Source organism: Apostichopus japonicus, chromosome 13, assembly GCF_037975245.1.
Source record: "Apostichopus japonicus isolate 1M-3 chromosome 13, ASM3797524v1, whole genome shotgun sequence".
NCBI lineage: Eukaryota > Metazoa > Echinodermata > Holothuroidea > Aspidochirotida > Stichopodidae > Apostichopus > Apostichopus japonicus.
In genome coordinates this window covers 24,022,655-24,050,629 of record NC_092573.1, presented here as the reverse complement: position 1 = coordinate 24,050,629, position 27,975 = coordinate 24,022,655, and the positions used below count along the sequence as shown (strand labels likewise).

Below are 27,975 nucleotides of genomic sequence, written 5' to 3'. Positions count from 1 at the left end.
CAACATGGAGAAGAGAAGAAATGACAAAATAGTGACTGCTAAATGAAGCAAATAGCAGGAAGGATGTTTTAAAGTGGAGAGAAGAATTTAGGTCAAAATAAGACCATCTTGGGTGATAGTTTTCTAGGTCAGTGGTTGTTTGGTTCAATTTGTGATAATGGTTTACTTTGATTTCTGTTACAGAGGATACGTTACCAGTTTGAAATTATCGCCGAATCTGAGGAAAGTTCCTAAGGTAAGTTGTCTGCAAGAATTTATTTCATTTCTACTGCGGTGCGTACAAAAATAATTATTCTGCAGGGTTGCACGTAGAATTTCATGAATAAACATGTACAAATCATGAATAAACATGATATTGGAAAATCTAAAGGAGTCTTGTACATTTTTTGAGGCTATGGAAAGAGCTGGAAAGTCAGAATGACTTTCCCATCAAAAATCTCCACTTTTGGGCCTAGTTGGAGATCCCTTGGAAAAACAAATGAAGACTCTTGCCTCTTCTACACACATCGATAAAAGACATGAATCACTTTTATTCTTCCTTTGTCGTAAAATTTTGAAAATATGAATTTAGGTGAGGTAAGCCTATATGACTTTTGTTGGTTTTGATTAACCTTTGATTACATCGGAAAAATATGACCATACTCTTTTCCCTTATGGTTCAAAGCTGCATATTTTATTTTCATCATTCTTTAGGACAAGAAGGGAGCTGAATTGTCCAAAGGTCCTGAAGCTGAGATTGCTAAAATGGAGAAACTCCTCTCACTTGTTAGAGAACCTTCTAACAAGGATGATAAGAACTGATTTAGCAGGTAAAAAATGGAGTAACCAACCGTAGAAGATTGAAAGATGATATTACTCAGGAGATGCTACTGACATAATACCCCCCAAAAAATCTATCACCTTGATGCAATCTATAGAGGAAACTTGAATGGATCAGGAAATACTATCTAAGATTATTCAGTCTGCATTTTATGAGCTTTTAAATCTATTTATGTGTTTGTTGGTACGAAAGAAACACTTATTAGCCATTCCATTCTTCCACTATAGCCCAATGAAAGAGTTGTTAAAATGTGCAAGTTGTACCATTCTTTCTAAAAAGAGTCGAACAAGTGGAGTGAGATTTTCTGAATACAGCTAGTATGACTCCAGTTACAAAATTTTAACTCAGAATTTGAAAGGTTGGATATTTGACTTGACTTGAAGTGGCCATGCATGGTTATAATATGGTTATACGGTTATTGTTATTTGGTAATGTGGTTATAAGTAACCTCAAGTAGAACTTGGATAAAATGTATGACACTAGAGATGTATCCAACAGTGGATTTACCAATTTATCAAAGATATAAAGCATTCCAAATGCAAGCATTCTTGCAACAAGTTATAACACCTTGAAGCATGCTGTTATAGTTTATACAGACTTTACACATTTTCTCAGTGTAGGTTTGACAATAGTATGAATTTTTGCTTAAATAAAAATATTGATTTCATAACCGGTCAGTCTAGAGTGCGTTACCATTTCTCTATTAAAATCCGTCCTATTTTGCACATAATAATAATAAACCTTGAGTATAAAACTCAGATCTTGACTTCAAGTTTTAATGATTGCAATGTGTGTACATATATTTGTTAATAAATGAGAGCAAAAAACTTTGTCTATTTTGAACTTTCTTTAAATTCGTTGTCCAGCAAGTTACATGAGGTAAGTCTGGACCTCACCAAAAGGGCTTCCATTCACCAGCCAAACATTGACACTGCATGGTGTAAATTGTATAAATGCCATTGTGTAAATATGATCACAATAGTTTGCATATTGAATAAATTTATCGTGATACGAAGCGGAGGTTGATCACTGAGCATGTCGGATAGACGAGACTCAACTTACTATTACTACTACTAGATATAACCTAAGATGCTTTCTGTTCCATTGTTTTCATTAACAACGTTTAAAACCATACATGTTATCCTGATGTATCAATCGAAGTAACCTCGAATAAGCAAACCAAAAATGATCTTTGTACCAGAAGATCTGTCTTATGTATCAAAGTGCGACAACCACTACAAGGTATCGTTATACAAATAATGAATGGTTATGAGTGCAATAGTGCAAATATTTCATTCGTTGAAAGATGGAATGTTCCATTCAACGAGGCTGAGCCTCGTTGAATGGAACAAATTACATCTTTCAACGAATGAAATATTTGCACTATTGCAGGAATGGAACACATTCATTATTCGTTTTATACAACACCTTCAAATTTGGATATAATTGGATGTAAAATGCACTCATGCAACAGATTGTTTTGAGCAGACAAGTTTCTCTGCTCTCTTACCATTGAAAAAAGTGCTATCAAAAAAGTTTAACCCATGGTTCTATTTCATAGAGTGCAATGGAGCGGATTTTGCATGCAATTAACGAGCAATTGACCAATCAAATGACCAGAATACAATTAGGTGTTGTATAATATATAATAGGTGATCATTTCTTAGTTTCTACATTACATCAACAACAATTGACTGTCTAAAAACAATACAATTAATTAATATAAAATAACCTACTGTTGAGTTAATTTAAAATTAATACAACTGGCAATTATAACATTTGAAGGGAGTAGGGTTGGACATGGAGGCAGGGCAATCAATGTATCCATGCTTAATGATAAGACATTAACAGTGTTAAGAAATAGACTCCAATCGACTCAAACACTTAGAGCAGACACTTGCTTTCAGTCATGTATAGTTCTCAATCTTTATTTCCCTGAGCAATAATTTCTTACATTGTTTAATCAACATTATTGACATTTAACACTTAAATATTCTGATGAAGCAGCCTCTTATACTATGATAAGAAAACAAGAATTGAGAATTTCTACGAAAGAAAAAAGTAAACTTTGTTGAAATGACTTAAAACCAAGTTTGTGTGGTTGTCCATGTTGGTATTTTTCATCGATACTGGATTTCAAATATTTACAAAATAAGCAAGAAAATTGTTTGATCCATGTGACTATTAGATGATGGCAAAATGCCTTTCACCTTGAGAAAACCAGACTTTGTGAAATTTTCTTTCCTATTATCAAATGAATTTTTTTTTATCATTTTTCAAAATTGTATTAGTAAATATTCTGGAATCATATAATTTATAACTAATGTACACTTTTATGGAAGACTCTTCATCTAAGTGGTAATACAAAATTCATTTAATAATTCATTTACAGAAATTAACAAATATATAGAAAATGACTGACATGAGCTTTGAGGAGACAATGACGAATAATGTTTTATTAGGAATGGATACAAAAGATTGATAGAAAAGATAGTTGACAAGTGAGTAATACTATGTCATATATACATATATATGTATATCAAAGCTTACTTCACCTTGTAAGGGATAGTTATTAATATATATATATATATATATGAGTTATGAATGAATGAATGTCTTTTCAAATTTAGTTTCATTAGATGATTTGGCATGTGAGTCAGAAGGGGACTTATTCTCGTAGCACAGCCACTACAACATAACCAGCTAAAATAACAATTGCTATAAGAAAAATTAAGCAAGAACTTGCTGGCTCCCCCTAATTCATGCACCGAAAAGTACTTTATTAAGTCAAGGTTTCAACAAATCATCTTGTTCTCTGACTCCTTTTACAATAATCGTACTAATATATATCCGAGTATTTTAGTAACCGCAGACGGATGTGTTTTTTTCTCAAAAATATGAGAATGCGGTTTTGAATTAACCAAAGGTTTATTAACCATGCACCCTATATAGCATTGTACTATTCAGCATAACAAACCATTAAAGTTTGAATAACAATTATAGAAGATTTCATAGTACTCTCTGAAATGCAGATCTTGATGCAATTACTTAATCTAATTAAGAGCTGAATTAAGTTTACCTGCTTTTAATTATACTGGTGCACATACCTAGTGCCTACAGTGTCAATCATGATGGCATATAGTTTCATATCAAAATCTAGATGTACATAAACGATATAATTTGCTTTGAACATTAATTCTCAGTTCCTTATTCCGGTCACGACAAAAACTTGGGCACGATCTTGAGGTATCATTGATCCCAACAAGATGTGATACTGTGTATACAAAACCACACACGTTAGGCATCACACATATGGTGTACTATGAATAACCATTGTGGCACATATCCTGATTATGTAAAAGCTTGACTAATAAGGGTGAGTTGATTTAGTCAACCCTTTCACTAAAATTGTTATATCTACGAAGAAAGACAGAGATTACAGAAATGTTGAAATGTTAATTAACAGACACATGATAGACTGAAATTACACATAAAAACAAAACTGTAACAAGACGAACGCATAACGGAAACAACTGAGTTACCAACACTTTAGTTTTACCATCGACCGCATAAAGATTTAAATCTCCAAAACATTTAAACAGTGCAATTCATCATCTATGCAAATACACAAAATAAAACGTACTGACACACATTTTTGTGGAAAAAAAAAAGCAGTATAAAATGCTATAAAATGCAAAATAAGCTATAAAATGAGAGATGATATGATGTCACTGCATGATGAGCAGATGGCATGACAAGGCAACAGCTTTTAGTTTTGTCATTTCTCAGAACTTTTTGCTTTTTAAATTTTGGAATAGCTTTAAGCTTTCATAGCCTAGAGTAAACTTTCAGTTTTATACCTCTTTGGTTTATTTACAAATTCTTATTTCCCCCTATTTGCTTTCTTATTGATGCTTCTAGCAAACTACATCTGACACTGCCTTCTGATTTGTTGATCTCGTAATGTCATTATCCAATCGCTGCCTACTGAATGTGCATGCATATTCATGAGCAGATGCTGATATTAGCCATGAGCAGGAAGTACAGCAGAAATGATGAAAAGCTCTTAAAGAAAAACACACCAGCAAAATAAGCTTATTTTAGACATTTGTTGACCTCGCAATGAAAGAAAAGATAATATTTCAAAATTAAGCCCATGTATCAAAGAAAGGCTTTGAATCTAGAAATGGCCAATTAAAAAATTGTTACCAGTCTGTTTCATTGAATTTCATTTCCAGTTTCCTTAATAAGAGGTAGAAATTATTGCATATATTTCATAAAGAAGGCCATTTAATTTTCATCATCTATGCCAGAGCCACAAGCTGTGAGGATAGCTTTGATTACTGATGAATAAGAAATATCTTCAAGCAGTTATTCATAATTACTCCAAATAAGATTACAAATGATTAAACTAACCTTCCTAGATTAGTTTTACCAAATTAATGTTAGTTAGCAAGAGATTAACTTCTCCCAATCAATTCTACTGAAACATTGCTGCATGCAGGAACATTCTCCATTGCTATATTAACCTTGTGCGAAATTAGAAAATTGGAATAGGTTCAAACCATTCTCAATTTTGCTTCATAATTAAAAGGAAGTTGCTGCTTTTAAAATGCAACATTCTGCATTTTACAAAAAAGGAAAATTATTAGTAGATCAAGTAGTAGAGAGAATGATCAAACTAGAACGTTTCCGACCTCGGTGAGAAAAGGTCCTCGGGGATAAACAAGGAGGAAGAGTTGTTTTCTCTCAGAGGAACACTCTATGATCTCTCCGATTTGTCAAAGGGTTGTGAATGTCTTTAATTCCACAAAGTGACTCTTTCAGAGTGATTGCAACCAGTACTCCATTGATAGTACTTTGTATTCAAGGGGAACTTAAAAGTTGATCATAAAATTATAAACCAATGACAATTATATTGATCTGTCTGTCTTGAAGATTAATACACAGACTGGTTCTATGGGCCTTTAATGTTATCTTCACAAGTACCAAATATGACCATCAATTTCAATTTATAAATACAGTAGGTTGATTTTGATATACTGCCATTACTTAAAACATTGCCATGATAAGATCAAGTCTAGTCTTGTTTATGTATTCTCTGTGTTGTTTCTTTCAATGGATTCCTCATGTATGTACCGTTACCACTACACCTGTTGAAATAGAATCAGAGTAAACTGATAGGTACTGGCAAAATAAAAAATATATCCATACATCCAAAGAAAAAGGGTATAATAGCTGATGTTATGTTCTGAAGAGAAAGCTACTCGACAGTAATTCAGTACTTTTGTGGGCAACAACAGGGGGTAGTTCATAATCCTTCATGTGAAAAGCATAGACTTGATCAAGTCTACAAATGACATCATATAATAGTGTTACCATACGTCCAAATTAATAGCTGATTGTACTGCGTTTTTGCAACAAACATTTTATTGTCCTGTTTGCAAACTAAATTGACATAAAAACATACAACATATAAGCCCCACAAGCTTGGTGATAAAAATGTATAAGGTGGGCTGAATAGTTGCAATGAGTACTAACACTAAACATTAACGTAGCTATGCGGCAATACAAACATTCGATGAACATCATTATGATAATGTTAATGCTAAACTAAATTAGAAAACTAACTATGAGTACTACTTTTTAACTAAAGAAATAAGGTATTAACACTATCATAGAACCACCAACTGGTGCTGAATATTTGGCTCTTAACAATTTTGTTTCCTTTTTTCTTTTTTTTTCTTAAGGAAAGTGTCCCACATCATTCTCAGAACAACAAGGAAATAACTGCTTGACATTTAAGTTAGTACATCCACATATTTTTTGAATTGATAGGTCTATGAATACAAACACACACACATATATATGTATATACACATATATACATGTATATATATATATATATATATATATGTACATATATATATATGTATATATATATATATCTATATATTTATCTATATATATATATATATTTATATATATATATATATATCTATATATACATATATATATTTATAATACATAGATACATACATATATTTATAGATACATACATATGTTTGAAGGAGTGAGATGGAATTGGGAGAGGAATTGGTTCATCATACGTGTCTCTATAATGTATGTACATAAAAAAGGATGCAAGTGTCTTGTATATGCATGACACTGTGAAAGCATGTAAATTATATGAGACAAACGACAAAGTTGTTAGGCAGCAGCTGATAGGAAGGATGAAAGAGTACTGATGCAGTGCTGCTGGCTAGGAAGGAAGGAAAGAGTCCCATGTAATAGATTATTTGCAAAGCTTTGCAGAAAAGCAATTTACAAACAGAAGGGAAATGGAACGAGAGAAGAAAGAGAAAAAACTCTAAATCAAGCCGTGCAATGGATTAATTCTTCTTGGTTGTCATTTTTGACTTGTTCCAAATCTTCTGTGGGTTCTTGTATTGTGTTGTTATCTCCATGGTGATCTGCTAATACCGGTTCTGGGAAAAGAAATACGGTGAGAGATGGCATACAGTGATATGCGCCAAGAGAGGGTGTAGACCAGAGCTCTCAATTTGCAACTAACTCTTCTGTTTCACTTTTGTGTTTTGACAGTGAGGATTTTTCTTGTTAATGATATCCAACATCCTTCCAGGTTGACATGTTTGTACAATTTCCAGTAGGTTCAACTGGTAATTGTTCATTGAGTTTATTGTTAATAACATATGTCTGGATTTTTATATGTAAAAGTAACTAGGCAAGGATTCTTTACATTAGCCATGAAAAAACAGTCAATTATTATTGAAAGTCTCTGCTCGTGACGTTGGGTTGGCCGAAGATGTTTTGTTGTATTATTCATTTCTGTCAAGTTTATCTATTAAAGTGAGATGAATTTTGTCTAAAATATGTTTTACAATTGATCAATCTCTTGACTGTACATCCTCCTAGACTATTGATCATTTCAAAAATTGGTTTCTAACAAAACTATTTTTATGTGACTCAGTAATAAAATCACATGTAAAAGTTAGGTTATGTGATATAAGTAGGTAAGTAAGTAGGCTATGTAAGTAAAACTTTATTTCTCCAAAAAGGAAATTCATGTATTTTGCACGTACAGCAATTTATAAGATAATAATGTTATATCAAAATAGAAATGTGTATATGCAAATAACATGGTAAAGTGTACAATTGTCACAAGTCAACAAAGTAAGATATCACTACATAGCTTCATTGCATGCCGGATATTTGCCTATCATGAAGTAGCTCATTAAGAGGGTGGGTAGAGTCATCCCATGTGGAATCTAACTTGGACTGTACGAGGCCGTACTAGTAGATTGATTTTGTCGGCCGAGACAACCTAACCACTATTTCTGCTTCTTTGCAATACTATCATTACGATTCTTTTCAGCTTTATTGATGTTGCCACAGCAACAGATTAAGCAGTAACCCCACACCCCAGTTAGTGTACCATCTATAGAAAACATTTAAAATTTCTGGACGAACATTAAAATTTGACATTTGTTCGAGAGAGTAGAATCATATATGTAATAAAAGTCGATGATCTGCAACTCGGTGGGAATTTAGTTTATGATTTTAGTTTGTAATCATATCGAGGAACTTTATGGGAGTTGTAACAGTTCAATTAACTTTAAGGTCAGTGTATTCTAGCTTTCTATGAGGAAACACCCTCACAATTTTTTTTTTTACTTAATCTTTTTGAAATTCAGTGACAAGAGTCGTGGCTCGCTAAAACAAAACTCGTAAAATATCAAAATCAATACATCATCAATGCAACATCCTGCTTTAAATATATATTAACGAGACTTGTTTGAAGCTATAAAGTAATACAGCGATATGATTCTGCAAGATACATCGGCATTTCGTGCATGCTGAGTAAGATGGACGATAAATTCTGATGTAAAGTCAATGCATTAATAATGAATATGCAAAGGTTTGACTATCTAAGTATTTATATGATTGTCTTCCATATGATCCAGGGATCACTTTGCTGCATTTACAAATCTGCTTTTTGTTCTAATCAAGAAGAAGAATAAGTCTCCATTTTGCTTTATAAATGAATTCTTAGCAAAGTGATAAAAGAAAAGTATGGAGGCAGTGTTGGAAAATATCTCAAGGTATATTATCAAGATAATTTTTATGTTGAATTAAGTGCAAGTATATTCACCATACCTGGATCTTGGTCAAATGTAACCAGATCATTTGTGTGTCAAAAATAGGTCCAACCCTGGTGCCTGGCAATTACCTAACTATTCACTGTTAATTAATGATGAGACAAGTTCAAAGGTGATCAGCTGATCCAAAATTCAGACAGAGAGATGGGTTTTGGGAATTGATCTTTACAAAAGTTTTTTAGTAAAACCAACAGGATTATTTGTTTAAAAATGAGATCAGATCAAGAGCCTAGCATTACTTGACCACTCTCTTTCGCAGAAGAAACCACACATAGGTCATATGATCCAAAATTGATTTGATCGTGGGTATAAATTAGGTCAGATTCGAACATTGATTATATCAGATCTGATTAGGATCACAGCAAAACAGAACATCTGCGTTGAAAATAAGTTGTAATCGAAAGCAAACATTTCTTTGATCATTAATGTTTACATTCAAAACCGGTTGCTAGGCAACATGATCCAAAGTTTAGCCAGGCACTGATGGCAGTGACTGTGCATGGATTTGGCATTTCCATCTTTACAGGATCTTTATCGAAAGAAAAAGGAGACCACTATTATAATTTTGGAATGTCTGAAAGGAGGTCATGTCAAAGGTCAGCATTGCTTGACCCATCCATATTTTAAAATTGCTTATTTTTTTTTAAGAGGCAAGGTATACTTACTTGGTTTCCTCTCTCCTATTTTGGTGCCGATTAATGTCGCAAGAACTATAAGGGAGAGGAGAGCAGCACCGCCAGGTATGTAGGCCATGATGACCTGGTAAAATGTCGCACAGGCAGCACAACATCCTCTGAGGAGGATAAAACAGAGAATTAATTCAAATACCTTTCATTACATTACAAGTCTTTCTATAGCTACAAGAGAAGTCATGAACAATATGATTCAATACTTAGTCACATACTGGTAGCATTAACATCATCACTAATGCTTGCATGAAGATATAAGATTAAATACTTAGTCACAGACTGGTAGCATTAACATCAATGCTTGTGTGAGAGTCAGTTTTCTTAAAAACAATCCATTACCACAAGGGATTAGGGGGACAAAAAAAAAACACCAAATATTTCAGTTCTGTCTCAACCACTCATATTAGTCATTATAATTATATGTTATTGTGCTCCAGATCTACATCTAGTTACTCTAATGTCATTGCAAAGAAAACCGTAACTGAGTGAAAATAGAAGTACTTACGACCTGCAGGGGTGAATTAGTTGAATTACAAGTACTGCAATGCCATTAGAAAGTTTATCTGTAAAACTCATGGCACCATATACAAAAGCTCCACTCTCCTGAAAAGAATCACACATGTTTATAGTTGTTACTTACAAGATATTACTTACAAGATATGAGCCACATTCTAGCAGACAGAGGTCTAAAATATGATAAATTTTTGTCATTTCATGCCCAAACTCTCCTCATGCTTTATTTGACACTAGTTTAGTGTGTGTCTGTAGAAGGGTGCTCCCCCCCCCCCTCACGAATATAGTTTTGCTCATGCTTCTTCAATCACCATGCACAATCTTGCATTTTGTATATTTTATATTATATAAATTGTGAACCATGTTGATGACAACAGAGTGCAGAATTCATATTTTGGAAAAAAATATGACATTGTTATTTGTTTTCCTCTTTTCTAAACCTCTCCACCCACCCCACCCTTCCCTGACTAGGAACAGTTTACGCCTGGCCAGTTTATTTTGACCCCTTTCTCTCCAGGAACATCATAAGATAAAAGAGTTTTCACATTCAAATTTCAATTTGTACGAGGCAATAGCATAGTTACAGGAAGTTTAATGCATTTGGAGAACCCTACCACTAGACTGGATGTGGCACATTTACTATTAACGAAAGCGATACTCCAGATCGAAGAAGATTCTAAAAATATGTGAAGTAATAACATGGGTTTACTTATCAGCTTCAGTTAAGGTTTAAACAAAGCTATAAAGTTTATGACATAAAAAAGAGGAAAACAATAGCATACATAAAATGTGCCATTCTTTGTGGACAATGGTTTCAATTGAATATAAAGAGGTGAAAATCAAAGAGAAATTTATTTCATGAAAATTTTCATCAGCTCACAGTATTCTGATTAATAAGATCGGCAGTCATTGAGAGAGAGGTGACCAGTGCCATGGAACCCCCGGCCCCGAGAAGAATAGCGACACCAAACACCTGCTTCCCTAGGTTACCAGCTAGAATCCAATCACAGGCACCGAGCACCAGCACAGCTCCAAAGAAGAACGTCATCTAAAGAACAATAAGAGAGCACAACAAATGTACCAGGGGATGTAAATATAGGAAAGGAGGAGGGATGTGCTGCAACTTAAAGGGATATTTTGCTGGTAAATGTGGCTTGAGACACAAGTATAAATATATATATTAGGGTGTTCGCATATAAAGCGGGAGGCACGGGTTCGAATCCCAGTGGAGGCTGGAAGTGTTTTCACTGTTCGGAGTTTCACGGGTACGGCTCGCGCACCGATCATCAGGCAACTGAACTGATCAACACAGGCTATCTCGGCTTCAGGCGTGTGTGTTTACTGTTGCCATAGCGACAGCGCGATAACAGCTCTGTTCTTTTGTTAATACATCTGTCCTTCGACTTTATTATGGCCAGCTTCTCTTCCATGCATAGATTACATGCTCCTGATTTGTGTTGGTGTGTGTCGGATTGCTTCAATATGTTCCATTCAATAGTATAATCACTACCCTTACTTTTCAGAGCCCAGATATGCTTGGATAGTTCTGTCTCCTTTTCATATTTTTGGTTGTGAAACGACTTCATGTGGTTGCGGTACCTAGATTTAAAATCGCCCCCGGTGAGCCCAACGTATATGACCAGGAATGATATGATATATATATATATATATATATATATAGATATATATATATATATTTATATATATATATATTTATATATATATATATATATTTATATATATATTATACTGCAATTTTCTCCATCACCAGGCAGAAAAACTTTTAACAATTCTTTCTGGTTGTCTGAGGGACAACCAGGCCTAAATTGCAGTTGTCCGAACAGAAAATGTTGTTGACGGACAAAAAGTTAAGTGAGCAGGCAATCCTAACTTATGGGAACAGTCCCTTGATTTCATGTTACTTCCATAATTACCTTTCTTCCGAGAAATCTGTTCAGCGGTTTGACAATGATTGAGGAAACTACGAATCCACTCAAGTATATGACTAAAGGAATAAGGGCGACATAGTCCTGGTGAAAAGAACAAAAGAGAATTAATACAACAATGATAATTATACATCCAAATTTCCTTACAAAGTGAGATTAATTACGATGAGTTACAAACATACAGTTATTAATATTTATTATGAAAGAGATGTTCGCTATGAACGACTCCTGAAAGAAAAGGGCAAACAATTATTCTCATGCTAACTCAATAAGGTGACAAACCTTCTTAGGTAACTAGGTAACGTTTTTATGGAAAAGAACCTTTCAAGATGAGAAGAGTAAGCCTTTTTTTTGGGGGGGGGGGGGTGGGGGGGATTTCCATGACAAATATGATTGTGATTACAAATCCCATTGCTTAAAACTTCATTGTATATAAGATACTTTGTTTTTTCAGACTAACCTTGCTCAGACCTAGAGTATCGGTCACATAGAGCGGTACGTACACTTGCGATACATTCACCATCAGACGGGTACACATATATATACCTGCTACCTACGGGAAAAAGATAATGTGCGGAATTTTATTAAAGCAGATTTTACTTTTTCTATGATGATAATAAAATAGCAAGCTTTACAACATGTCCTGATAGTCTGTAATAACTTGCACGTTCATGCAAAAAGTAGGGACGTTTCTCTATTCATCTGCTTTGATATATACGCTTAGTGACATTTCCATCGGTGGTTCAGATTCATTTATTAATACAAAGCTATCACAAAAGAATATAAAACATGACCTTTCTGCAAGTAAGGTATATGTCATTATGATGTACATTGGTTTGAACAATGTACAAATTTTTGCAGCACAGGACTTTCAAACAACTCAGTTTGATCACTAGGAATATACTGGGATGTTAAAACATGACTGTGGAAAAAATTACAGAGGGATTATGTAGGCATTTTACCAGATGTTTCTTTCCTACTCATCACCTCTCAAGTCATTTTTACACATTTATACATCACGAGGCATCTCTTAAATAACTGTGGGTACCTACCTGATAAAACTGGACACATTTTAGCCAATCTTTCCAGGCCATTCTACTATGAACTGCAGACTGAGAGGTCTCAAAGTTATCTGACAACGATCTGGAACGCTTCTCCTTTGTGCCGATGTGGAATATAAAACAAAATACGCTACCGATAGCAACCACTATGAAGATCAAGTACTGAAACGAGAAAAGGAAACTGAAATGTTAGAAGAACCCCCCAAGAAAACTGCAAAAACCACTGAGCAATGAAAAAAATTGATGATCAAAACTCAAGAAGATGTTAAATAATCAGCTAACTAATGGAGCTAGGAACAGTAGGACATTTAAGCTTACAATTTGCATAGCAACTGGGGAAAAAAAAAACAGTATGGAATATATAATAGACTGTTACATAGTCTGTATAATATATAGATAGATAGAATAAGATATATAAGCCCACCTTCGATCTATGCCGAGATGACATAGACATGCACAGGTGGGCTGGGTGAGAAACAAGTCAATATACAAAATTCAACCCTGTTAGAAAAGAACCTGTGCTTTAGACGACCTTTGAATCTAACAATGTTATCGATGAGCAAGATATCGGTAGGAAGAGGGTTCCAAAGCTTCGGCCCACGAAAGCAATCCCAGAAAATACACACACAGCTTGCTACTGTCTGTAATTAGACACTAGTGTACAGTCAGTACATACAGCTGCGGTCATTACCCACAGCACAGTGTACTAACGATACAGAGATGGACATCTCAGGTCCAGCTAAAGATAACAAGGTCTCACGTTTCATTACTGTCTGCATTTTGTAGTGACAAGAGAAAAACTTCACTTGCAAGCAACGGAAAGTTAATTTTTAAAGATGGAGGCACAATGTTTGGGGCGAGTCTTCAATGCCTTTAAACTTTTCATCTGTTGTTTAATACATACTGTACCCCGAGGCACTTGAGCACTACGAGTTCCACTTGATTGACAACAATAAAGTGTGACAATAATTGAATTCTGTCCAGAGGTTTGATATGTAAATTAGACTAGACCAAGATCTTAGGTCAATCTCGGTTAACTTACCCTGAATTGAATGATATCTTCTGGGCCGAGTGATTTATCCAGGGACTCTGGTTTCATCGTGTGCGGAGAATGCACAAAAGTGAGCAATAACCACATAATTACAAATACCACAACATTGGACACTACAGTAAAGGTATATCTGTGACCAAAAACAGAGAGAGACATGAAATAATAACCAATTCTATCAATATCATGATAAATATCAATTATAGTTATCACTTTTCAGGTTTTTTTCCCATTCAAGATCTTCTGCCTTTTTAGTTTTGAGTATAAACCTATAATTATACGTTAATTTGTTCCAACAGCTGACAGACATAGATAATTTTTAATAAACTTAAAAATTTGCATGGCCTTGCAGAACAGACTAGTTCTCATATAGCTTCTACGAAGGCCTGAGAGAAACATTAGTTGCCATGGGAGCAAAGGGGCTCGAGGGAACCAATTTCTTACTAAACTTTAACTGAGCAATGTGCATGGTAGACTGTGTAGAGTGCTCAAGCCTAAGCTTCCTTCAGGGTCCCTATACCTGATTTAGTAACTGTGAAATTTTCCCCCCAGATTTGGCCTGTGAATGGGTATTTGAGAACCTTTGCTGTTTGGCTATGAGGTTATGTTTATGGATTGAAATGCTTACTTTGTGAGTCTTACAGAGGCATTTTGAATATAGAATAAAATAAAAGTGAGTCTAATTGCACATTCCGAAAAACTACATCACGTGTCATTCGGAAGATAACGAATAATCACGGGGACAAATCTTTGTTCTGGTACACAGCATGATATCATGTGACATTACAGAGAAACAAACATCAGTCCCATAGTAAAGTAATCAGAAGGGACTATGGAACCTTGGATCAATATTACAGATAGTGTCACTAAAATCAAAGCTTGTTTACGGTTTGATCAGAACGAGAACAAAGATTTCAATCTAAATGGAGTTGTTCCTTCAAAACAAATCAATTGACACTCCTCCAGATATGATGTTATCTGTGTAATTCACTTTGTAAACAACTATTAAGTCTACTTGAGATATGATCACAGTTCAACTACTAAATCATCAGAACTATCATTTAGGCTCGGTTTACAATTACAGATCAGACACTGCGCTCTGCGTTCACTTTTAAATGGGTTCAAAACCCGTGCGTGTTTACATGAGACCCTGCGCTCGGTATCAGACCCTGTGCTCCATATCACCAAACAGGAAGTCAAGGTTCCTTTACGAGAAGGAAAGGTGCGAAACCATTGGCAATGTGATATGCAGCTCTGCTGGTATTAAATTCCTACTACTATGAAAACAGAAAGGAAATTAAAGGCCAACAACGAGCTGCACTTCCATAACAAGTTTAACAAAAATGTCATCCTAGTCTAAAATGGGGTCTGATCTGTGTTGACATTACAAATGTAACGCTCAACCCTTGGTTCAACACCGTGCTTGTGGTCTAATGTAAACAGGACCTAAGCACACATATATGCCACTCCATGACTAAACTCAATTTGGGTTGGCTGTCTTTCTTTAACACAAGACTATGAAATGAAGGTACATGTTGTTACAATTATGATGTTATGTGAATCTGAATAACCCATTTTGGGTTATTTTTAACAAATTTGGAAAGTCTGGATTTCTTAAGTAAAAATGCAACAGATGATATAAGGTAAGACATCAGCACCCTCATTAATGTTTCAATTTTTGGGCACTTTACTACCCCAAAGGTTGATTTTGTTTTTTGCATAGATAATAAAAATAACAAACATTCATTAGAGGGAAGATTTTCTTCTTAAGAGAGGATTAAATTTATGGCATTTTTTACATCATTGTATATTTACTGTACAGAGCCCAGTTCATTTTAAATAAAACGACTCTCTCACCTTATCGTATTGAGTTCAACTCTCTCATGTTCACAGCTGGTTAACTCTGGAATGAGAGCTAGATGAGAAATTTGAACTGAAGCCCAACCGAACTGGGCCAGAAATAGGAATGGAACATAGTAGATGAATTTAGCCCATGTATCTGTGTTGTCGTCGCAGCCGATACAGGGTTGAAAAATAAAGATGAAAGCGATTGCAACACAGACGCTTCCTACGAGGACAAATAAAAGAAAGAAGAGAAAAGAAAGTCACATCAATAAAATTTGACTGTTTTTTACTCTCTTTATACAAGGAACTCGAGTGGACACGACTGTTTTTCTAATTCCATGCAGGAATAGGGAGCAAGCTGTGTTTGACACACGGTCGTAACTATCCGAGGTCTTTATGTTAGTGTTTAAGCGACTCCTGTATGAGGTCATAAAGTATTGTATCGCTTTGGGTACAGACTGCTTTAACTGTTTTATCATATATCATATACTGTCACTTCAACAGAATACCGTGTGCTTAACTCAACTTGGTTAACTCTCTCACAATGTTACTCCAGACTATATATATATATATATATATATATATATATATCTCAAAATTTAAAAGTTAACCTGTATTAATATTAGTCAGTTATAATTGTCCAAACTGTCTCTTGCTTAGATTCCTCCTCCAAAATGTCATGTTTTAAAGGATACTTTTTGAAAGGTATTACCATGTGTAGCACTACAAAACAAAAACAGCAGAGCAGAGGTAGAGTACCCAATCCTTACCATCAACCCCCTCCCCTTCCCCATCCCCCATTACCTGCCACTTCCCAATTCACTTGGTCTTAATTGTATAACCTGCACTGATGGCAGACTCTTCTTATGATTTTTAACATACAGAAATTATGATGGTGACCTAAAGTGATCACATAACAATTATGGGGATTCGTCTCACCCATCAAATGCCAACTTTTCCGCCTGCCGTATTTGAAACATCCCTTGGATACGTCCGATTCGTATCCCACGAGAGGAGTGCTGATAGCATCAAACACCTGCCCGGTCATCATAACATATCCTGCAAATGCATTGCTACCAGGAAGATAAAACACAAAAATCCACCATGTTAACCTTTGAAACTGACAGAATTATTTGAAACTTGCCAAAAAAAAGACTAAATAAACTGACAATTAATTCCGGACATAAACAAACAAAGAAAACAGAATGTGATTAATAAATTCCCCATCAAAAAGAAAATAAACAAACTGATGAGTGACAGGAAATGGAAATATAAACTTTACTTCAAATTAATCTTAGATAGTTTATGAGTCCTGAGCATTTTCCTCCATTTGTCGATCGATTTAAGCATGAACAAACGACATGCTAGAGGAAATAATTCATCACATGTGCATAATGTCGAGCAATATCACAAATGAATACCCCGCATAGCAGTTTTTGTCTACAGTATACAAATTGCCTCTTCACTACTACTGTATTCTCTGATCGACAAAACTTTCAAATCTGACAGTGCAAAATCTATGCAAAAATCCAAATTAAAATGAAGGCCATATAAAGTGTAATTATAACTGTTAAATTACATTACAAGTTTTTTTGTATTAGCTAGGTAGATCAGGGTGCATATGTATAGATGAGACAGGTAAGCCAAAGGTGCTAGGAAGTAAGACTAGAGGTACCCAAACTGTGCACATAAAGTCTGTTAACTTGAATGTAGTACTGTTATAGATATCATGCAATTTGACAGAATTGGATAATGTTAGAAACTAACATTAATCAATATTCCCAATAGTAACAGCAAAATACTGAGTAATGAGGGAAAAGAAATAGTACTTATTAAAAATTCAAAGTACTATTGGCTCTGTGAAGTTTTTTAGACATGTTCAAGTCTTACTCTAGTATATACTGTAGATGTGATGCAATGGAACACTCTAGAAACATGGTATTTTCAAAACTATTTTTGTAGGTGTTTGGGGCAGCTGTTCATAATGATTCTCTCTATAGAGTTTGAGTTGCGCGTGACCAGGGAAAGAGGTGGGTCACATACGACCTAGACGTGGGCTTAAGGGTCAAATCAATACCAACAATTACCTATGTTTTGACACCAAAATCACTAGTTTTCTTTTATTATTTCAGAAGTTACAAATAATTTTCACTGTTTTTGGGTGGTTGCTATAGCAACGGCCATAAAAAAGTTACTGACCCTAAGCCAAGGCATATAGGAGCTTAAATTGTTTGATATATACCCTAATGCATCATTACAGACAAAGAAACCTTGGTTCAGAGATGTTGGTCATAGGGCATAGGGTTTCACACCCCACTACTACCCTGTTAAACAAAATGACAATTTAATGGATGGGTGAGATACAGCAAGTATCACCACAGAGGTAAATCCTTGGTAATAAAAAGTACCGTACTTTGTACTTTGCAAATTAGGGGGAAAAATCCCATAAAACTGCAAAAGAAGCTATATATACTTTATGGCTCTGTGGAGGTCGTACCTTCCCATTTTATGGTTCAAATACAGATTAAAACCAATTTACGTTGAAAGTACTACAGAAGTTGAATTGACAAGAAATATGAAGTGGACAATTACAAACCAAATTAATGACTTAGAATTTTTCCCTGTCAGTTTATAAAGAGCTGTTGCTCTTTGCTGGTACAGTTATCATTGCACTATATTGCAGTAAACCTACATTTATAAAGTTGTTCTTAAATTACTGTAGCAAAATTAGCTATGTAGACCAATGGGATGTTTGTCAGCTTTTAACATCCATGATGGAAGCCTTGAAAGAGAATCATTTTAGCTTTTAAGGAGAATTTCATGCTTACAGTGGCTCTCCACTGCCCTCTCTGTTAGCTATGTTCACAGTTCACACTTATGACAGTTGCCACCAAGGCTGAAGTTTTAATTAGTAACAGTTATCTTCAATACTTAGCCATCAGAGGAAGTCCCTACCCTGCAGAAGGGTTGAAACCTGAAATATTTACCTGGAATTCAGAACCATTCCTGATACTCCTGGAACTTAAAAATGAAAAGTCAATCGCTTTTTGCTGATCATTTTTATTTATTTGAGCTTGTTCTTTAAACCCTCTGCTTTTTCATAGGTTTTCCATTTGTTTTTCCTACTCTTAATTTAGTATTATTGTATTTCTCCATTTTCTTTGGCACAGTGATTCATGCAAGGGTCATGAATTTCTCACACACTTGGTTCCAATGGCTTGCAAGATTTGTCATTTCCCTACCCTACCCCCTATTTTTTTTGTCCTTAATTAGAACCACCCCACCAAACTCCCCCCACCCCCCTTCCCTTACCTCCACTCTCCCATGAAACCATTACAATGTTGAACAGTTGAATTCTCAATCCATCAGGAAATATATCTACATATTGTACTCACTCAAACTCCAACACCCTATGAAAGTAAACCACCAGGTAGGTGAACCACATGGACGCACAAAGATCGTTGAGGATGTGTCCGACCCCATATGTAAAGCGACGAACAAGTGGCATCCGCGTCCGTGAGTCTTTTAAGAGTGGTTGGTTCTCCATTTTAATCTCCTTTTAGCTGATGACACACAGCTGTTACTGCTGTGCACTCTGGTTAAAATATTTAGCCTTCCAGAACGCCACACATATCTACCACTGTGGAATAGAGAGAGGAAGTACAATACAATACAATGCAATTGGACAAGACAATACAATTCATTTCAAGCTAAATGAAGGGAAACAAGAAGAATTACCAGTGCATGTCTGGATTGGTTTCTTCTTGGAAGAAAGGACACCACAGTACCACGCATACAACTGTAGGTGTAGGTGTATTAATCCAGTAGGAATTGAAACAGTTGGAAGGGAGAACCAAATCAGTGTACTATGCAACATGCTTGTTAAAGACTTTTCAATGTGGTAATACTGTAGCTTTTATTCAGTGTACAGATGCCTTCTGATGGACATGAAAAAAAAGGGAAAAAAAGGCTAAAATGATCATCATTTTGCAGCAAAGTATCAGGATCATTTTCAATTTTTCATTCCATTACACATATATACTGTACTATACATATTAAGCTCTGGTATATTATATTCTATTCTACTGCGATAAAATCTAGACAGAGAATGGTTAACTTCTACGATAGGGTACTTGTTACAGTTCTTCATTCCATTAAACACACATGATTCAATATGCCGCATACTGTACATTACTTAGCACTGGTATATATATTGTATATTCTACTGCAATAAAATCTAGACAGAGAATGGTTAACTTCTATGATACAGTACTTGTTACAGTTCTTCATATCCATTTAATACACATGATTCAATACGCAATATACTGTACATACTTAGTACTGATATTCTACTGCAATAAATCTACACAGAGAATGGTTAACTTCTACGATACGGTACTTAGTTTGAGTGTCTGTCTTCCTGGTTAGGTCATAAATAGTGTTCACATCTACTTACTGTACATATTGTAGCTGTATCCCTTAGGATCATTGTCACTATGAACCAAACTTTCACATACTTTTTATCCAAATTGCTGACCTCACTGTTCAACTAAATCCTTGCTCACTGTAAGTTTCCCCTTTACTTTGAAGAACGTCAAGATTTCTGGGAGTTTGGAATATCTCTTCATTCACACTAGAATGCATGGGGCTGGGGAGGGTGTGGAGGAGCACCACAGTCCCTACTATTTGACTATAATTCATTTCTTAAAGTAGAACAATACTGACAGGAAGAAAAAAAACCTCACAATTTTTACACAGAGTGTAGTTTACAGTACTATCAAACAACATACTTTTTGAAATTCTCAAATAGCACACCAGGAAGTTATGAAAAAGGAAATTGAAACGTCATTTTTTTCCGTCTCTGTAAACTGATACAAATCTAGGAATTTACAAACGCTGCAATGACCTTGAACAGCACTCAGGTCAGTGAATGACGTCACTAGGATGACTTGCAATTGTAGTGTACTGTTCAGAGCGGCGCTGGATGTGACTTTCATGTCCGCATAACTGTTATTTTAGTGTCATGACCCTAAATAGATAAAATAAAGTCTTTGTGTTTCTTGATAATGTCACCAGGAATGTAATGGGGGTATGGAATTTTGCAACGGTTTCAGCTCCTCCACAAGGTCTATATCGTTCAACCAGCAAGCAATCAAAAGCAATCATGAATGTTGCTCCTGAAACAGGAATGATAATAAACTGGGCAATGGAGGCTATTTTCTGTCGAATGTTTCCCAATATCGGAATAAATGTTTCACAAACTGGCCAAAAGCAATTCACAAGATCACAAAGTTGGCGGGTATGATACAGTATATATATGCAGTATGAACGTGTTCCCTCTGGCACAATAATTATACTAGGGCCTTATAATCCCAAACGTAGGCTAGTTTAAAAAAAATCCCAAAATCACATTGAACAAAGTAGGAGCCCTTTTATTCACTACAAGAGTCAGAAATGAACTTTCCTTGGTTTGTTTTCCAATAAATCAAAAGAATGGTCACACTGAGCATGAGAGAAATTCAGCATTTGAACACATACTAGTGCATGGTCAGTCTAACGTTAACATATTTCTCACTACAGTGTAGCCCTATCAAGTTTGTTTACATACGAGCCTCGTGATTGCGGCTTCAAGATTAATCTTGCTAGCCAAACTTTACAGCGGTTCGCTTGTGGCAATGTGTGTGCCATCCGATAAGGAACAGGCTACCGACAAAATGTTTTGCACTCGAGCTTACACACATTGAAAGACCATTGAATGTCTCATACAGTGATTTTCTTCTCTTCTGGGAGTTGCAATCTCTTCATTCACACTAGCATACAGTTTCAACACTATAATATGACATTGTAAGCACTATAAGCCTAAGGTATACCATCTAACAAAAGTGAGCCCAAGTTTTAACATTTATGCCGTTCTTGCCATTGTGTACATACCCTGACACAAAACCACTTGAACAGGTTTATCAACACAGACGTAATATTTGCATTGTAAATATAGATATAAAGGAGAGCATGTAAATAATAGCAACATCAATAGCAGGCCTACACTTGAGTGACTTCAGCTTCTGTGGCAAACACAAAAGATAGAATACGCAACATCAAATAATAGTGACAGACACACACTCTACTGTACCTAAAAAGCTAAACATTTAACATTGGTATCTCACTCCAGTACTGTACATGCAGTGTAGGGAATGGTAACTATGCGAAAGCAAAAGAAAAGTATGAAGTCTGAACACAGTGGCGGAGCTAGGGGTATTGGTCAGGGGGGGGGGTTAGAATTGCCTGTAGGGGCGCTTTCGACACTTTCTAAGCGGAGCGCCACCACAGGTTGGCGCGGAGCATACAAAAGTCTTTTGAGTAATGATACTCCCAAGATCGCCGGAAATGACCCTTTCCGGGCCTTGCTAATTTGCAGATAAACGAAAAATAAATAGGTGTCATCCGGAGCCATTTTGTCAGAAAATTACACCAACAAAATGTGACAAATGTCAATAGGTAGATGAGAGCGCAATAAAAAAAGTCAATAATCGCGAATAAGTAAAAAGTGGTAGAAAGCTGCAAAGGGCGCCAGCAGTCCATTTGAGTCCGTCAGGGGGAGCATCCGCCCCACCTGACTGTATGGACGCTCCGCCACTGTCTGAACACTAGTAGTAAACTATGTACAGTAGTTCCAAAGTCGGTTGAAATTAAATGTCTTCCTGTACTAAATTATATTCTACAGCAGCACTCTTGCAATAAAATGGATTCACTTTTCAATATGTACAACTTTTTCTTTTCTCCAAACTATCAAGAAATTGTTTTTAGTTATGACTGTTTTGAAAGCAATGATTGAATGGGGTAAACTGAATGTATGGTTGTCTGGGTCATGTGTAAGCAAAACGAAAGAATGTTACTGCGAACCAGAAGAATTCAATCTTCTTACTGCTCTAGGCCAATATGCTAGAAAACAATTACGAATTGTTACCTACCAAACTGCTTGTCGGGCTTAAATTAAGAAAGAACTCAAAAGAGAGATAAGGGAGGCTGAGAAGTACAAAAACATTTAAAACACAGAGCTTGTGAAATGTAGCACATTGATCTGACTCCCAGCTTTAATTATAACAGCTCGTTCCGTTGAAAATATTACATTTAATCCACTTTATCTGGATGAGTGCATCTATTGCGCAATCATCTGTGATGTCATCCATGGCCTTCATGTACACCAACAGCTGTTGTGTTTTTCGTTTTAAGTTGAATTGATATGCAGATAATAGTGCACATGACAGGATGTTATTTAAGATTGGTAATCTGTGATTGGGCAACTCCATCACAACTACTGTACACAGGTGATCTCAATTCTGAGGTGGTCGGTGCTCATTGCATTTGGTGCAAAATAAAGAAAAACAAAGACAGTTTGATTTATTGTCCAATGGGACTATCTCTCCAGCCACACCCTAAATTAAAATAGGGCGCTGACATATCGGTACTCTCTAGTTAGACCCAAAAACTTGACAAGCTGCTGTCTCTGAAAATCACTGAGAATTCCTTTGAGGAACCTCTGATGGACACTTCTGGGCAAAGTACCTGAACATTCGCTAATTCACACATACAGTACTAGTGTGACATTACTTGAACTAACAAGAGTTCTTACCACTCACAACAAGCAGATTTTAGGAACGAAATGTTGCACACTGTGTGTTTGGCAACTTGACACATGGCTGGTTGTCAACCAATCAGAAAGCTTCTTTGAGGCATTGAGGCATCACAGATGATTGCGCAATAGATGCAGTCATCCGCTAAACTGAGCTTCAGCTTTGAGCGTCAGTAAAATATGTAATGCAAGTCATCGAAATGGAATATAATGGCTTTATCTGAAAACTCATGTTTTCTGCACATTTCCAGCACTGCTTTCTTTTGACTTGCCATGCAAACAAAGAACTTGGCAGTCTGGCGGTAAAGGTCTTCTAGTGCATGTACACAGGATTACCATATAATTCCTCAGTTAATTGTAACGATTTGCAACATAGATATATATTGCAGTCACAGCAATTTAAATTGTCTCAACTTTTTAAAAGTCTTTGAGTTGTTCAACAATGTCACTGTTGTTACGTATGATACCCAAACTGAAGAAGTACCAATGTAGTACACAACAATATAGTAGCATGGTGGGCCCATAATTGATGCACTTAAGGATTTGATTAAAGCTTCAAAAAACACAATTTGATCAGCATAAACCTGAAATGAATTAAAACTCATCAAATATGTAACTTTGCTTGACTGCAAAAATCTTAGGTTGCCTGCTGTATCGTTGCTAGTACAGTAGTAACATGGACACTTCGAAGTTCGGACACCTAAGCCTTAAAACACCCCAAAACTATATCTTCTGGTATAAATCACCTGAAAATATACTTGATAAGGTGGGAGAAGTGTGTTATATTACGATACACGGCCAAACTTTCTTTCCTGCAAACTGTTTTCACGTTGATTCCAAGAAGATTCTTCGTGATTGTGGAACTGGTATTTCTTTGCTAGAGTATTGCAAAGTTCGGACACCCGGCCCACAGTGTGGCGCTGGTGATAAAATTGGTGGCGCAGTTGCTCTTTCAGTAATTATAACACACTTCATAGATCTCCGTCATTTGATTGACAAATATGTAAGTACTTACTTGTGTAGTGAAGTGAAATTTTGTAGTGTGCACCCGTTGTATTTGCATGTATTATGTAATATGCCGTAATAGTCAGTTTGTAGCGTTAGTTGTATACACGTGTTTCTTCAGTTCTGTACACGGTGTTGTATGGCGAGCATCGTCCCTGCAGAGCTCCGGGGCATCGCCTCGTTATCCCTTTCATAATTTGTCAATATTCATTAATCTTGGGTCGTCAATAGCCCAGAGTTTACCTGTATCCTTATTATCTGGAGTCCGAGAGGAGATGTCACCCTTCTCAGAGGCAGGATGCCTCAGGTTTTTGGATGGTTCGGCTTCTGTCTCGAAGCCACTGGTTTCCCAAGATGGCGGATGTACTGTATACCATAGCGAGCCGACTAGCGTGACGGAGTCTCCATGGCCGTATTCTTGATGTCCGCGAGCTTCCTGTACCGCGAGCGAAGAGTCTCTTTCGTCTTGTTATTCGCGAGCGAGCTGACTCCAGTATAGTAAGGGATTAAGTAATACATATTATTATTGTTTTATACTGCCGTACGTACCCTTATTGTTAATTAATTGAAGTTGTAATTGTTGCCCCTCTGGCTAGGTTGTACTTCACTGTACAAAGTACGTATGTTAGGTTGTGTATTTGGACCTTGGTCCTATGGGTTTATAGCGTACGTTGTGTACACTGTGTAGATCAGTGTGTTGTTTATCGTTAAGCACATGGGTGCTAGTAGTATTGTGTACCTTTATACTGTAGAGTGACAGTACCGGTTAGGTTGAGGTTATATCCAGAAAGTTATTGTACTGTATTGCGTTGTATTGAAAGTGTATTGTACTGTATTGACAGTTGAGTTGTATTGGAGGTTTATTTATTTTATTGTACCCATATTTCAGTATTGTACTGCTCGCGGTGTAAAGAGTGTACGTATTCGTATTTTGTATTTTGAACATATTGTTACTGTTGGTCACTATAGAGTTGTCTCAAGAGCTTGTCCTTCTAATCTTAGCCTTTATGGATAGCTATGGAGTGCCAAGTCTCTTGAGAGTTTGTGGGTTCAGGAGGTGGAAATTCCTGCTGTCAAGGAACAGTAAGGTGAAAAGGCCTATAATGAGTTGCAGCGGCATTAGTTGCCCTAGGCTGGCCATTACGAAGGTGTTAAATTCCTCGCCTGTTGGCAAACGTTTAATATTATTTATGCAGATTATTTCATAATGTTCATTTTACATTGTTACTTATACGCTTTATACATTTTTATACTGTATTGTACGAGTGCTATGTCGTATTGCAGGGTGATATCATTGAGTATTTATGGTACAGAGCATATTTCACAGAACGAGTGTAGGTTTTCCCCCGAGTAAGGATAGTTTAGTAAGATAGTGAAGAGTCCGTTGAGCCATTTATTATACAGAGCCATTTTATATACTGTCATGTATCATGATTTGTTCATTTGTATATTTTCATTGTCATATTGTTAGAGTTTTGTAATAAAAGTCAGCCGTTGTTTCAACGCAAGAACACTCTTGCCTCCTCATTGATAACTTATGAGTTCGAAGCGAAGGAACCCCAACCGGTAATTTCCCCCGCCATCCGCGGTTCGCTTCACTTGCACACAGGTCATTTTGGAGAGAAAGTATCTGTAGCTTCGTAGTTTTTCGTGAAATTGGCTGTTGCTATAGGTTGTCATGGTGAAATCGTGTATTTCTTAGGGGTGTCCGAACTTCGCAGTGTTCCGAACTTTGCAATACTGACTATACTTGAAGGTGCGTCAATTACGAAGGTGCGTCAATTACGAAGCCTTCACTATATAGTGACTGTTTGGGAAGCATGACACAACCTTTTCCAACTGTACACAAGTACGATTGATGGTAGCTGCATATTACTAGCCCCACAAGCTGCATGGGCAGGGAAAAAATGTAACATGGTAACACATTGGCAAACGTACTAACACTAACGTTCCTCTATTTTGCAATGTAAATACTAGTAATAATATCAATAAGGCATATATTGGGCCTAGGCTAGACTACGGGTGTTACTAAAACGAATGACAATTGCGTTACACATAAAGAATGACAATATGTTGTACACACTAAAAAATTGCTTTGACTAAAACAAATGACAGTAATGACAGCACAGACATTTGCTTCAACCGGATATCACAGTTCAGATTTCGTGGGTATCTAGATCCAGTAAAGTACGGACAAGATAAAAACGCACCTTATAGTAAGCGAAATTGTAAGTCTGATTTAAAAAAAAAAATTTAACGTCATTTTTCCATATTAATTGTTAGAAACTAACAATAATATAATCTTGAAACGGATATATTTCTATATAAATCTACAGAGGTAAAAAGCACAGCACTCAAGCATATTCTCACACACAAAAACTTTCCCTGTGGTTTCTATCCGTAAATTACACCAAAACCCTGCAACCACGTAACATGCGATTTTCCTCAAATAATTTTTGCGCAGAAAACCAATAACCGCATTTACTCCACTCCGTTAATCATTCTATCTCCACTCAACACTGTCCTTCGTTGTCATTCGCAAATGATAATTAACCCTGTACAAAGTCAATTGTCATTCGCTGTCATTCGTTTTAGTTTGTCCCTTAGACTACTGCTGAACTCAGCTAAATACAACATGGTGCCACTTTTCAAAAAAGAAATGTGGTAATCTTACCTATAGCCCCAAGTGAACCATAATTGCTAATTCACTAATTTTCTCAGAACTTTTATATTTACTTATTAATTAATTAATGAATGACAGGGTCATAGAAATTAGGCCAGGTCTAACGGTTCTCTTAGTTTCTCGAACGTCTTATAATTACACAGAGCCTCCATAGTGTGGGCCTAGGCCTAGCCCTAATATTCCTTTGGACATGCGATGACCTTAGTAATATGAATGAACTTAGGTTTAAGTTAAAGAAGAGACTAAGTCTCACGTAATTTATTGCACACGTCAAGCTGGTACTGACAAAGTGACCATTTCACTCATAAACATTTCATCAATTTTCGTTTTGGCAATGGGAACTTACGGAAAGAACTGGTGAGTGGGAGTCAGCCGTCTCCTTAATCCTCAGTTACACCTTCAGTAACAAGACTCTGGCGTCCAAAGAAGCGAACATAAGACTGCACTAGGTAAAAACACTTCAACTTCTCTGGGTGATGTGCTCAACCACGATCATGTTGCTATAAGTCCAGTGTAACTACAATCTTTCATGCGGAACGCTACCGATAAGTGCGA

General features: G+C 36.0%; 2 protein-coding genes across 4 annotated transcripts in view; one reads left to right on the top strand and one right to left on the bottom strand.

Moving 5' to 3' along the window:
- Positions 1-7,172, top strand: part of LOC139978366 (dynein intermediate chain 2, ciliary-like) — a 25,256-nt gene extending 18,084 nt beyond the window's left edge. For both annotated transcript variants that reach the window (XM_071988514.1, XM_071988512.1), the window contains 2 exons: positions 184-235; positions 694-7,172. In XM_071988514.1, coding sequence (XP_071844615.1) covers positions 184-235; positions 694-801 — 160 coding nt within the window. In that variant the 3' untranslated portion in view covers positions 802-7,172. The remainder of the gene's footprint in view (positions 1-183; positions 236-693) is intronic.
- LOC139978367 (major facilitator superfamily domain-containing protein 12-like) lies at positions 3,093-27,975 on the bottom strand. Of its 2 annotated transcripts, none has more exons than XM_071988515.1 (12): positions 27,767-27,975; positions 19,498-19,742; positions 17,042-17,175; positions 16,115-16,325; positions 14,252-14,390; positions 13,201-13,371; positions 12,609-12,701; positions 12,137-12,232; positions 11,083-11,250; positions 10,195-10,292; positions 9,666-9,793; positions 3,093-7,308 (listed from the first exon to the last, which is right to left on the bottom strand). In XM_071988515.1, the coding sequence occupies exons 2-12, from the start codon at positions 19,647-19,649 to the stop codon at positions 7,196-7,198; spliced, it is 1,503 nt and encodes a 500-aa protein (XP_071844616.1). In that variant the 5' UTR covers positions 19,650-19,742; positions 27,767-27,975; the 3' UTR covers positions 3,093-7,195. The 2 variants fall into 2 exon arrangements, with proteins under 2 accessions (XP_071844616.1, XP_071844617.1); XM_071988516.1 differs by having other exon boundaries at positions 3,093-5,973.